Source organism: Miscanthus floridulus, chromosome 7 (genome assembly GCF_019320115.1).
Source record: "Miscanthus floridulus cultivar M001 chromosome 7, ASM1932011v1, whole genome shotgun sequence".
In the NCBI taxonomy this organism is placed as follows: domain Eukaryota; kingdom Viridiplantae; phylum Streptophyta; class Magnoliopsida; order Poales; family Poaceae; genus Miscanthus; species Miscanthus floridulus.
Genome location: NC_089586.1, coordinates 67,814,579 through 67,828,346, shown reverse-complemented (window position 1 = coordinate 67,828,346; position 13,768 = coordinate 67,814,579). Strand labels below are relative to the sequence as shown.

At 47.3% G+C, this 13,768-nt stretch overlaps 1 protein-coding gene across 2 annotated transcripts; it reads left to right on the top strand.

Annotated features, from left to right (window-relative positions):
- The first annotated feature begins 9,706 nt into the window (after positions 1-9,706).
- LOC136463363 (leucine aminopeptidase 2, chloroplastic-like) lies at positions 9,707-13,545 on the top strand. 2 transcript variants are annotated; one of them, XM_066462368.1, is made up of 11 exons: positions 9,707-9,914; positions 10,037-10,058; positions 10,166-10,513; positions 10,624-10,818; positions 10,966-11,194; positions 11,328-11,454; positions 11,550-11,645; positions 11,814-11,891; positions 12,307-12,367; positions 12,875-13,068; positions 13,189-13,545. In XM_066462368.1, the coding sequence occupies exons 1-11, from the start codon at positions 9,843-9,845 to the stop codon at positions 13,318-13,320; spliced, it is 1,554 nt and encodes a 517-aa protein (XP_066318465.1). In that variant the 5' UTR covers positions 9,707-9,842; the 3' UTR covers positions 13,321-13,545. The 2 variants fall into 2 exon arrangements, with proteins under 2 accessions (XP_066318465.1, XP_066318464.1); XM_066462367.1 differs by lacking the exon at positions 10,037-10,058 and having other exon boundaries at positions 9,708-9,914; positions 10,096-10,513.
- The last annotated feature ends 223 nt before the right edge of the window (positions 13,546-13,768 follow it).

The following is a 13,768-nucleotide window of genomic DNA, read 5'->3' as shown; positions in this document are numbered from 1 at the left end:
AATAGGACATTGTTCATGAAGGTCACCTTTCATGACCAAACACTTAAGATTTCATGTGTTAACCTAGATAGCACTATGTGTGACTAATGCATGAACTGATTGTATGACCTTGCAAGTAGCTTAAACATGTTAAGAGTATCACTATGAACAACTTTGGTATTCATGGCTAGGGCTAAATAAGTCACTAAGTCATAGTTCTTGTTCAAGTCACCATTTAAATGTGACATGTTTGACCAAGTTTGAACTAGGTGTTAGAGACCTTGCATGGAGGTGGTCACTAAAGCAAAGTTGTAGTGTTTGGCAAGGGGAACAACTTTTATTTTTGGGTCATTGACTGGTTTAGCTCCTAACATGCTTGAATTTGGATCACAAAAATCAGCAAATTCACCTTTTCAACACTTATCAAAATTTTCTAAGTTCTTTTAACTGACCTACTGACAGGCCGACCTTGGGGATGATATTACTTAGTTTTGGTTGAGAATTGTCATGAGATACTTGAATAAGAATTGAAGCTGGTATGTAGGGCTATGACTTTGGTGTTGATTGTATGCGCTAATTCGTCTTGGTTACGAAGATCAAGCTCCACGAAAACTCTCTGTCAGGCCAAAAACGGGCGCACTAGTGAACTGAATCGGCCAGCGTCAGTGGCCGACAGAAGCAGAGCCCGTGCGCCGCGTGGTGGCTAGCAGCGGCCGCGCGTCACCGGTGTCCTACCCCGCGCGGCAGAGACGGGCCAGTGCGCGCCTTAACACCCCAGCGTGCGCCCACTCCCTCCCCACGCCCTCATTTCCAAATTTCCTGGCTCCTCCTTCGCCAGCCAAAGCACCACCGCAGCCGTCGAGCACCTCCTCACCTCCGCTATCGCCTCGCGTGCGTTGCACCGCACCACCACCGTCTCCATCTCGCCAGTCGTTGCATCTCATCCACCTCCACCGCCTCGACATGTTGGTTGCTTCAATTGCGCCTTCGTGAGGGAGTATTACCTTTTTCCCCTCTCGCCAGAACCTCGGCCGCCATGGCCGCCTCCACAGCAAGCTCACCACCATTCGGCTCGCGCGCGCTTTTCTTTCGGTTTTGAGCGTTAGCGTTTGGTTAGGATGTGTATTAGCCGGTGCTATGATGTTATCTCCGTTAGTGGTCCCACCGGCATGGAACGTGATGACCCGCGCCGCCGCGTTCTAACCTCTGCGCCACCGCGCCGTGGCCATGCGTCGTCGGAGCTTTGCGTGAAGCTTTTGTTGTTGAAATAGTGTCACTAGGTCACCGTTGTACTGTTGCGCACCTTGCCTAGCTTTCCCATGGCCGGAGACGGCCGGCATAGCATTGAGCAGCGCCGCCGTGCCGCCATCACCGACGACGAGTATGCTCCACCCACCCTCCACTGCCACCACCTAGGTCGTTCGACGCGCGCTACTCAGTAGAACATGTCGTGAAGATGTCACCGCCGGTGAACTCACCGTCGACGAGCTGTGGCTGCGCAAGCTCATGTAGCGCCGCCTGCTCTATTCTTGTTTCGCTGACGTGTGGGGTCACTGACCCGTGGGTCCCGCTTGCCAGTGACAGCAGTACTAAAGGATAGTTCATTTTAATTCCTGTTTCATGTGTATCTTTGAAAATAGATAAGTGGAGTTGTGTAGATCCAAATCTGTTGGTTCAAATTTTGTTAGGATTTGGGTGAAGTGTAGTATTTATGAAAAATATTATATTAGTAAGTTTAGTAGAAATTTTGGAGGATTTAAATGGAAACTTGAAATGTGTTTTTGAATGCATGCAAACTTGTTTATTTTATATCTAGAGTTCCTATGCACCAAAAATTATGAAATTTTTGTGGTAAGCTGTTCTTGACATGTATAAGCTCTGGTAAAAGTTTGAGGGTTAGTGCATGTATAGATTTGTAGTTATAGATTTTCCTTTTATAATTAGGAGATCCTTGTATGAATTTTTATAAATTATTTATGTATCCAATATTCATGAAATTTGTTGGAGGTTATCCTAGTACCAAAAGGATGCTAATAAAAATAGGAAATATGTTGCTTGACACTTTTCACTAGGGTTTCTATTTTTACTATTGTAAGCCTTTCTATCTTGTAATTTTTGTATAGAATGTTTTACTATATAAAATGGCATGAAACTTTTAGATTAGTCTTTTGGTAGCATTATAAATGCACTGTAAATTTTTAAGAATTTATGATGCACATTTGGTATATGTTTATTATTTAACCTATGTATCTAAGTAAAACAATAAAGGCATCTAAATAAATAGTTTTGGCTTTACCATTAAGTGTTCTTGAATGTTTTTGGTATGCTTGAACTATTGGTAGGCTTTGTGTTGTAAAAATTTGAATACTTATATGAAGTAGAAGTATTGTTGCTTCATAATGCGAATTGGAATAGTTTACCGAACAGATTCTGGAGTTTGATAAGTTACATGATAAAAATGGTGCTTACTGTAAAAATGGTTAATAAAAAAGTTGTAGATAACTTCATCATATGTCTTGTGTTAAAATTTCAGGACCATAGGTCAAACGGTTTAGGAGTTACAGCTGTTTAAAGTTAGCTTTTCTGAATTACTTGTTCTCTGGAATTTCTGGACAGCACTGATATGATTGTCTATTTTGGCTAAGATAAGTTGTGAATTAGCTTTTGTGAATTAAATAAGAGTTGTAGGTAATTTTATAAGCTTTCCAGAAAGTCTAGGATCACTGCATTTGGATAATTAGAACTCCAGTTATGAGTAAAACAAATAGCTGTTGTTTGTGAAATAGTTGATGAATTGTTGAAGTAGTTAATTACATAATCAAGAAGAAATATGCACCTACTCAGTAAATGTGATGCACTTGTTGTTACTTAAACCACATGCTATTAAGAATATTTGCAAGAATGCATTCTTCATGTATCATCATACCACACTTGTTAACATATATGCATTCGCAATATCTTATGTCATATTCATGCATCTAGGATCGGAGGAAGAAATAACGTTGCTGGAATTTGTCGAAGTAGAGGAAGGGGACCAACAGGAGAATCCTCAAGTCGCAGCTCTCAAAGGTGAGGAGCAGAATCCTGAAGAGCTTCTGGAGTGTCCTGACCACTGCCCCACTTCCTTTCTACGAGGCAAGCCCCGAAGCATTTTAAGTCTCCCAATATTTTACAAATGATTAGTTAAATACTTATGGTTGATGCATTAGGTTATAAGAGTTGAATGGAACCACTTGATGCATATGAATCCCTTGTCCAAATATTAAACTTTTAACCGGTATAGGTCCAGGATCGAATATATGCTTAGCCATGTTTACACCGGTAGAAGTCGGGTGATGTCCTGTCACTTGCGAGATATAGGTGGATACCAGAGCACGGTTGGCTATATTTGCTATCGTGGAACAGAACTATGGGGTAAAAGAAAATCGAGGCCAGGCAGAGTCTATGCGTAGGATGACTCATGTGATTCCATCTGAGCCGATTAAGGACCGTACCGTTGTTGGCGCTTCTGACAAGATTGAACACATGCCTATCACTTAGCTGGCCGGATAACTCGTTCCGACCACGAAGCCGAGTAGCTCAACTCAGGTCGGGCCCCATTCTGTTGTGCGCTCCTTGTGGGGGGGGGGCGATCAGACTGAGCCCAGGGGTAGGCTAGGCCTGAACGTCCTGGCATCTGGTGTCCTAGATTATGCGGCGCGGTACGGACCCGCAAAATATGGACCTGAGTTGTACCAAAGGTGACCTAAGGCTACCTTCACACGGTATGCCTGGATTTGTGTTAGGAATAAATTCCCAGCTGGTTGAAATCGATTCGAATCGTCGTCTCTCCTGGATAGTGAGAAACTTGGCTAGTCCCAACATCGTAGTAACTATGTTATGGAACATTATGGTTCGAATGAATATGGAATTACAATACCTGCTATGGTTACTATTATATGCTTTTAAATTGATATACCACATGTTTGGCACAGGATAGTTGCTAATCTAGAGATGGATAGTTATAATTAACTTGATAAAGGAATCATAATTGTACAACTAAGTCAATTGCTTTTATGCAAAATGTTGTTAAGCTATCTCCACTTATACAGCCTTGCATAATCCTTAGAGTCATTTTATTTCTGGTTTATGACGGATAAGTCTAGCTGAGTACCTTCTCATACTTAGGGTTTTATTTCCCTATTGTTGCAGATGGCACTGTGTATCATGGTTATTGCAAGAGTTGCTTCTATCCCGCTGTGGATGAGGAGTAAGCCTTGGGTAGGCTTCTTTATTAATCCCTATCTTTGCTTTTGTGGACCGTGATCCTACTTGGCACTTTATCAAACTATGTTGGAAACTTTATTTTCAAACTTAATTGCTTCCGCTTTATCTATCAAACTCGGTTTGTAATAACTTTTATTCGTACTCTGATGATGAAAACGTATCTATGAACTTTATGTAATATGTGGCATGTATGTTGAATCATGTATGATCTTGGTTGTTGTAAATCGTTTATCGAGACCCATCGTGGTACTCGATGGACTGCCGGGTTTATATGGGTTCAAGTATGACAGTGCGACCGCTTGCGGGCTGCCATTGTACTTGTACTCTTATAAATTGGTCGGTTCTACGACAGTGTTCATCATTGATTCTGAGGTGATTGGTCTTCATTATTATTTATCCTTGTGATTGATTGGTTCTTTCATCTACAAGACAGTATAACCTTCTTGATCACTCTCTTTACTTTATCGCAAACTAGTTGACAAGCTCTTTAGTGTAGCTAGTTGTGAGAGCTTGCTTACTTAGTTGGTGTGGCTCTTTAGTTAGCCTTTGAGAGCACACTAACATAGGGTAGTGTCATAGTTCTTGTGTGAATCGACACTATCTAAACTAGAATTGTGGTAGGTGGCTTGCATTTTGAGTAGGCTAGCGCAACACTTGCTTTGCCTCATAATTGTCTAACTATTTTGTTAAGTGTTGTTGTAGAAATTTTATTAGGCTATTCACCCCCCCTCTAGCCATTAGGACCTTTCAGTGTTAACGTAGTCGGTACCTCGACGCCAGAATATATGGTGTCGAGCTCGACGCCACAGATCTGTTGTAAGAGACCAATATCGTTCATTGATTGAAAAATATGGTTTATAAGCAGCTAACGTGGCGAACGTACCGGCCCAAGCCCCACCTGCAAAAACCACGTCAGCGCATCAGTACAAGCTTTCATTGGCCCCATCGCCGCTGCTTGCTTGCTTTCTTTTTTTTTGAAACAATGGCAGGAGCTCTGCCTTTCAATTAAGACAAATGAAGTTTATATACAAGCAAAAGGTAGCCAAGCATGGCGCCAAACACCACGAAAGGTTACCCACCCACACAACACGACAGAGTACACACTACCATGAGTCATCGTTGCCGAGCATAGTTGCAAAGCAGCTAGCAGCTTCGACTTCCCATGACAAAACACCGACAACCCATCATAAGATGTCAGACCAATGGGCTCAAAGCAGTAGGCTACAATAGGTCATTGTTGCTGAGCTCAACAGCCCTGTGAAGAGCAGCTCCGACTTCCTACCATGATCCCATGCCCCGCCCACGGCGATTGCCGAGCCTCAAAAGCTAAAAACCCAGCCGTCGGAGAAGGAGGGTTCAACACGCGTCATTGTTGCCGAGCTACATCCCTTGATATAGCAGCTCTGACTTTGCGATGCAGAACTCGTCGTCTCGCATCAATCGGGCGCCGAGAGGTGGAGGACATCCGCCGAAGGAGACATCACGACCGAGACGAATTCCCACAACGACGCCTTCAGGAAGGGTACGACACCAAATGCATCGCCATCGCTTGTCCAGGAAAGGACCGGGTTTTCACCCGTGGAAGACATGGTTGGGGGCACAATAACACGACGCCCCCAACAAGGAAAACGGCACCCATAGGCATCGCCATCGCCAAGGTTTTCACCCAAGGTGCCCCTAGCACATACGTCAAGCCAAGATGCTAGAACGTAGCATGTCGCCACCGTCGTCGTCACTGCCATCCTGCAGAAGCTTCTCCAGAGGGGCATCGATGCACCGGCTGCTCACAGCAGCCGCACAGTTGAAAGCTCTAGTTTGGTTTTGGTGAATTGATGAAACCCTAAGTGCTAACCTAGTTTATCAAGTGATCATGAGATAGGTAGCACACTTCAAGTGGAGAAGCTAATGAAGATCATAACATGACAATGGTGATGACATGGCGATGATCAAGGGCTTAAATTTGAAAAGAAGAAAGAGAAAAACAAAATACTCAAGGCAAAGGTATAATCCATAGGAGCTATTTTGTTTTGGTGATCAAGACACTTAGAGAGTGTGATCACATTTAGGTTTGATAGCTGTACTATTAAGAGGGGTGAAACTCGTATCGGAATGCGGTTATCAAAGTGCCACTAGATGCTCTAACTCATTGCATATGCATTTAGGATCTAGTGGAGTGCTAACATCTTTGAAAATGTTTGAGAAAATATGCTAACACATGTGCACAAGGTGATACACTTAGTGGTTAGCATACTTGAGCAAGGGTGAAGAGAATGGAGGAGATGCCAGCGTCGGTCAAGTGACCAGACGCTGGATCCAAAAGCACCGGACGCTGACTGCCTATGTCCAATCGCGCTGACTAGTGGTACAGTGGCTAGGGTTTACCACCGGACGCTGGGCTGTGTCCGGTCGAGGTGGACCAGATACGTCCGATCGAGGAAAACTAGTTTTAGACCCTTACTGTACTCGACCGGACGCTGAGGCTCCAGCGTCCGGTCAGTTTTTCCAGAGCATCCGGTCAACTTCGTAGCCGTTGAAATCTGACGAACAGCGTTTGAAGCCAGTGACACATGGCATCCATCAGTGGACCGGACGTTGAGTCCAGGGTTCGGTCAGTTGGACCGGTGCGTCCGGTCAGAGCGTTGTGTGCCCAGTGAAGGGGTACAATGGCTCTATTTTGTGGGGGCTTCTATTTAAGCCCCATGGCCGGCTATGGCTCATATCTTTGGCCATTTTTATTAACATAGCAACCTTGTGAGTCTAGCCAAAGTCCTCCCACTCATCTTCATCATCGATTCATCATCATAGTGAGATTGGGAGTGATCCAAGTGCATTGCTTGAGTGATTGTATCTAGAGGCACTTGATGTTCATGTTTCGCTGCGGATTTCGCTTGTTACTCTTGGTGGTTGCTGCCACCTAGATGGCTTGGAGCAGCGAGGATCGTTGAGCGGAGGGTGGTGATTGTCTCCAGCTCCGATCGTGGTAATTGTGAGGGGTTCTTGACCTTTCCCCGACGGAGCGCCAAAAAGTACTCTAGTGGATTGCTCGTGGCTTGTATGATCCTCATCTTGTGTTGGTTGTGCGGCACCCTATTGAGGGTTTGGTGTGTGAAGCCAATTAGCGCGTGAACCTCCAAAAGAGTGAATCGCTACAACGAGGACTAGCTTGCCGGCAAGCAAGTGAACCTCGATAAAAATCATTGTGTTTATTATTGATTCCGAGGTGATTGGTCTTCATTGTTATTCATCTTCGTGATTGATTGGTCCTTTCGTCTACACGGCGGTATAACCCTCTTGATCACTCTCTTTACTTTACCGCAAACTAGTTGACAAGCTCTTTAGTGTAGCTAGTTGTGAGAGATTGCATGCTTGGTTGGTGTGGCTCTTTAGTTAGCCTTTGAGAGCACACTAACATAGGGTAGTGTCATTGCTCTTGTGTGAATTGACACTATCTAAACTAGAATTGTGGTAGGTGGCTTGCATTTTGAGTAGGCTAGCGCAACACTTGCTTCGCCTCTTAATTGTCTAACCATTTGGTTAAGTGTTGTTGTAGAAATTTTTATTAGGCTATTCACCCCCCCTCTAGCCATTAGGACCTTTCAACAGTTGCGTCGCCCGCCACCCCCTCCAATCGGGCAACATGAAGAACTAGACTTACCCTGCCACGCGCGTCACCCTGCCGCACGCCGAAGCCATCGCCAGCTACCGTCGCCGGCACAAGCACCCGCCGTCGACGTTGTCGACCTCCGCCAGCCACCGTCAGGCGCATGCCCCACCACGGGTGCCGCCTCCGTCCACGCCACCACAACGCCGATGTCGCACGACCAGCACAGCTGCCCACATCACCACGATGTCTGACGGCGCACGTAGCTGGCCGCACCACCTTGCCCAATTGGGCGGCCACCTCCGCTCACCCCGCACTGCCACAACCACGCCCTCCACATTGTCATAGCCGAATCAGCACACCCACACGCCGATGGCTCGGTGTTTCTGACGGCAGCCACATCGTGCCATAGCCGTCGAGCTCTGCCCCCACCTCCCCTCGCCGCCGAGGGTCGTCGATGGACCAGATCTGGCCGTCTCCGGCCAGGCCCACGTAGAATCCGGCATGCCTCGGCCGAGCATCGCGGCTGACGAACCAGCCAGCCACGGGAAGCGGGAGACGGCAGCAACGGCTGGGCTTGGAGGCACGCCTCCGCGCCCACATCCCGCAGCAGCAGCTCTGCGGCCGCGGACGCCCCCGCCTCTGTAAGGGCCGCACCCCCGCGAACACCACCAGTGCAGGTGCAACCACCGCCGATGTGGCCGAGATGGGTGTATCCGGGCGTCGGATCACTAGATCTGTCCACCCCCGGTGAGGATGTGGCCCGCCGTGCCATTGCCGCCTTCCCGCACGCCGGAGACCGCAGGCACAGAAGACGACACGAGCGCTTCCCAACAGAAGTCTAGCCTCGAAGGCCACGTCGTCGCTGTCCTCGCGGGCCACTGGCGGCTCACTCAGGTGACGGCGAGACGGGAGATGTGGAGGGCGGCGGGAGTTAGTGGCGGCGCTCGGTCGCCGCCCGAGTCGCCCCGGCCTGGAGCGATGCGTTCACATCTCGTGATTCTCTCGCCAGTGATGCTGCTATAGTACAAGTACAAGCCGTGTGGGACACTGTATATGCAAAAGCCAGGTTCATAATCACAGTATATCCCGCAGATATGGCTGCAGTCAGTAGTAGTACGCTGCTAGCTGGCGTATTGAAACTTGAACTCCTACCTAGCATATCCAAGAGATATGGCACCAATGCAAAGCAGCGGGGGATACGCACGGATACCGAGATAAAGTGGCAGACGCCGCAGACAGAGCTTTTGTATTAAAGCATGGGCGCTGCTGCTGTCAGACACTCACAGCACTGCTACACGCTGGCTTTTAAAATAAAACCAGACAAAGTGGCAGACGCTGCAGACGACGAGAAGTTCCCGTTGATTATCCATGCTCGACGCCAGAGTTGGTGGCGCCGGGTCGACGTTAATGTATTATAACGTCGAGGTACCGGCTACGTCAACACCATCTAGGATCTCGGTCAGGCACCTCGACACTAAGATATGTGGCGTCGAGACGTGTTACCTCGGCGCCATGAGTCCTGGCGCCGACCCCAGAGTTTAAAGATGAGTTTACTTCTTTCAGGGAACCAAACGTAAATTTTCTTCGAGAAAAAAGGCTAAATTGTAAAAAATTAGGACTAATTAGCCCGACGATGCAAGGTGATGGGATAAAATCGAGACCTAAAGCATCAAGGAAGAGAAAAGCCATCGAAGGTCGGAGCTGAGTGGTCACTGGTGAGTGCTCACTTAGTCACTTGTCAGGATCGGCAACCATCCGTCCTTGCGGGGCCCGCTCCCGACGTTTTGGATGAATGAGTTAAGCCGCTACCGCCAGGATTGGAAATTTCTTCCTCCTGCACCGTTTTCTAAGCCACGTCCCCGTCTTCTAGCGAGTGAAGTCCACGGTGAGCAGCAGCAGGGATGGACCGAATTCCCTAACCCACGGTCCTCGCTACGCTAGCTCTCACCGCACGCGCCTCACATTCCGGCCGGCACATTTCCTGCTCTCTCCGATGGGTGATACCGCTACTGTCGCCGCCACTCTCGGCCTCACCAGGCCCAACGCCGCTGTCGAATTGCCTCAGGTGCGCCTGTTTTGTTTTGTTTTGTTTCTATATATAACTTGACTCAGGATCGGCCTGTTAATTCCTATCTATCTGGTGTTTTGATTTGGATCCCCGTGGAATGGATTCGATCATCTGCTTAGCACACCATCCAGTGTTACCGTCGTAAGTTCAACATGCGCTGTACTCCCTGTTGTTTCAGATTAGCTTTGCAGCCAAAGACATTGAATTCTCGGACTGGCATGGCGACATACTCGCGGTTGCCGTGACAGAGAAGGACGTGCAGCCGCCGCAAGCCTCGGACTCCAAGTGGTTCGAGAACGCCGTCCTGAAGAAGCTCGACGGCCAGCTCGGCGGCCTGCTGCGGGCCGCGGCGGCAGAGGAGGAGTTCACCGGCAAGCCCGGGCAGTCGGTGGTTCTCCGCGTGCAGGGGCAGCGGTTCAAGAGGGTGGCTCTCGTCGGTTTTGCGGCCCGCAGCGCCGGTTGCCTGCAGGGCCTAGGTGAATCCGTCGCGTCGCTTGCCAGGGCCGCTCAGGCTACCAGCGCCGCCATCCTTCTCGCCGCCCCCGCTGTGATCCGACAAGAGTTCAGGCTGAATACTGGCGCGGCAATTGCTTCTGGTATATCAGTCCGGCTATGCTTTTTCTGTCTGTTCTGTTTGCCGGATTAATTCTTTTTCTGTCTGTTCTGTTTAATTTGAATCTGAATTTGAACTGTACGTATATTGCAGGAACTGTTCTTGGACTGTACGAGGACAGCAGATACAAGTCTGAATGGAAAAAGGTGCATCTGAAACAGGTAGACCTAATTGGGCTGGGATCTGGTCCGGAGGTGGATCAGAAACTTCACCATGGCAACCATCTTTCATCGGGCGTCATGCTTGCGAGAGATCTTGTGAACTCTCCTGCAAATGTCCTGACACCGGGTCAGTACAGTACTCACTACTCAGTAGAGTTGGCCTCGATTTTCAGTAAACATTAGTAGGATAGTAGTGCATCCTTTGTTGTGGTAACTGGTAATATTTGCCGTACATATTGTCACAGTAGTCCTCATTCGTCCTTAATCATTCCAGCCGCTCTTGCGGAGGAGGCGACGAAGATCGCTTCGACATACAGCGATGTCTTCACAGCCACAATATTAGATGCTGAGAAATGCAAAGAACTGAAGATGGGCTCCTACTTGGCAGTTGCAGCGGCTTCTGAAACAAACCCACCTTACTTTATCCACCTGTGTTACAAACCCATTGGTGGTAATGTCAAGAGAAAGCTGGCTCTTATTGGGAAGGGCATAACATTTGACAGGTTTATATATACTACTTTCAACACTGAATAATTGGTATTCTTTTTACTACTGGAATTCAGCAATTAATTAAAGTCATGGTAGCTATATAAGTGATTTTTGAATGCTTGATTCACCTATGTCGTCTGTCTCCAGTGGTGGCTACAACATTAAGGCCGTACCAATCGCCACCATTGAGCTTATGAAGAAGGACATGGGAGGTGCGGCGGCTGTGTTTGGTGCAGCAAAAGTTTTGGGCCAGATCAAGCCTCCTGGAGTTGAGGTACTTCAGATTCAGTTACTTGCTAGCTAGTTCGAGTATTTAGCATTCACATTTTAGTGTATTTTCTGATGATCTCAATCCCTTGTAACTGACAGGTTCATTTCATATCTGCTGCGTCTGAAAATATGATTAGTGGCTCAGGCATGAGACCCGGTGACATTGTGACTGCTTCTAATGGGAAGACAATCGAGGTATATATATATATATATTTCTCTTGTAACAGTAACGCGTTTCAAAATTTCAGAATCCACGTGATTCATGAAGCATAGTACTATGGTAGTAGTGTGATGACTATATATCCTGCTTTGTAGTATTAATTTGTCTTCATATATAAATATATGCTTCTTCTTCTTCTTCAGGTAGATAACACGGATGCGGAGGGGAGGCTTACACTTGCTGACGCTTTGGTCTATGCTTGTAACCAAGGTGTTGACAAGGTAACGACTTATGCTTTGGTCTAGTCGGTTGCTAAATGTGTTCCTGATGCCATTACCCATATAAATTCCTCTTGCTCTAGCATCATGGACTTCTAGGCCAATAATTTGGAGAAACATGGTTTTCTCTGTTCCATTAGAACACAAAATTTGTTCAGGTGATGATGAATTCATTCTTTATTTAGTGATTCAGCTGTGCCTGTCGGTTTGTGTAGGAATAAGATACTAAACTGCAGGTGATCAAGCTGAATTGATAATACAGAAGTAGATTTCAGTTTTATCACACTATTCCTTTGATTTATAATTTTATAGGCTGTTAATTTTCTGTCTGTTTTTGGAAGGCTCTGCAAGCATATAAGCAACTGTATCTTGCGAGTGTCTTGCTTGATCTATTGACCATTGTAATCATGCTACGCAGATTATTGATCTGGCGACGTTAACAGGTGCCATTCGTGATGCACTTGGGCCTAGCATTGCTGGTAATATGACTAACCTTGACCGGTGCTCCACTCCTGGCCTCGGCTAATAAGTTTTACTAGCATCTAAAAAGATAACAATAAGTTTTACAGCATCTATGCATGTGTCCGCAATAATGCGGCATCAGATTCTCTTTGATGCATGTTTTGCATATAGGAGTAGAATGTGACTGAACAACCAGCACGTCCAGAAGTCCGACGCAGCTCCCGTGCTCTCAAGCCCAACTCCAAAATCAGGAATGGACCCGTTAAGTTGTAGCCCAGTAGAGGTGGCGAAGTAGGAGTCATACTCTGGCCGAAGTGCCGAACATATAGAGGGGAGTCCCTGCTGAGGCAAACTCATGTAATGAAGAATGAACTAGGTCTCTAATCTGAATCCTGTCCTCGTGAACTATCTTCCTCTTCCCCCACGCCATATTCTTCCTGCTATCCTTCCTTCCCCTTCCTCGCTAACTGTTCACATAGTAGGCAAAGGAAATTAACACCGCCTTCCATTCCATATATACGCAGGGATTTTAACACCAAGTGATGAGCTAGCCGAGGAATTTGCGGCCGCCTATGAGGTCTCCGGAGAGAAGTTCTGGAGGCTGCCGATGGAGGAGAGCTACTGGGAGTCCATGGAGTCCAGCATCGCTGATATGCTCGCCGCCGGGCCTTTGCAGCCCAAAGCCGGCGCTATCACTGCCGCATTGTTCCTGAAACACGTACCTACAGCAACGATCTTTATTTTCTTATGGTTTATTTATTTGCACGCACCCATATAAATTGGGTCAGTTGTTCGTAGAAACAATTGACTGATGTTCTGTTCTGCGTACGTGCGGCAGTTTGTTGATGAGAAGGTTCAGTGGATGCACATCGACATCGCCGGCACAGTCTGGAGCAACAAGAAGCGGGCGGGTACTGGCTTCGGAGTCACCACCTTGGTGGAGTGGGTTCTCAATAACTCGTCATCCTGAACAAACCCTTCAATGGCCCTTTTTGTTCAGCTCACGGGAGTCTCGATTATAAGTTGGGCAGAATTATATAATAAGCTACGATGTAGAAAATCTAGTGTCTAAATAAGTGGAGCGTTGGACTCACTTTATTATTTCTGGCAGAACATTTTGCACTAGGAACCCTGAACTTTTCTCAAACTGTGTAGCACTATTTACTACTATTTCTGTGAGTCTATAGCCTTTCAACTGGACCCAAATAAGAGTTTCTATTTGCATCATGGTCCTTTTTCAATCGACACCAGAGGGAGCCGGCCTCTCGCCGATGGTTCGCGCGGAGGGGAGGGGCACCGTTGCCGGTAGCTCGCGCGGAGGGGAGGGGCGGCTCTCCAGGCGACTCGAGCAGTGAAGGCCCGCCTGCAGCTCCCGCGGAGGGGAGGCGTGGCGCCGGCGGCGGCTCGCGCAGAGGGGA

Coding starts and splice junctions, on each gene's coding strand:
- LOC136463363 (XM_066462367.1), top strand. CDS start 9,843: ATGGGTGATACCGCTACTGTCGCCGCCACTCTCGGCCTCACCAGGCCC. Junction 11,195..11,327: donor AAGGGCATAACATTTGACAG/GTTTATATATAC, acceptor GTCTGTCTCCAG/TGGTGGCTACAACATTAAGG. Junction 12,368..12,874: donor ACTTGGGCCTAGCATTGCTG/GTAATATGACTA, acceptor ATATATACGCAG/GGATTTTAACACCAAGTGAT.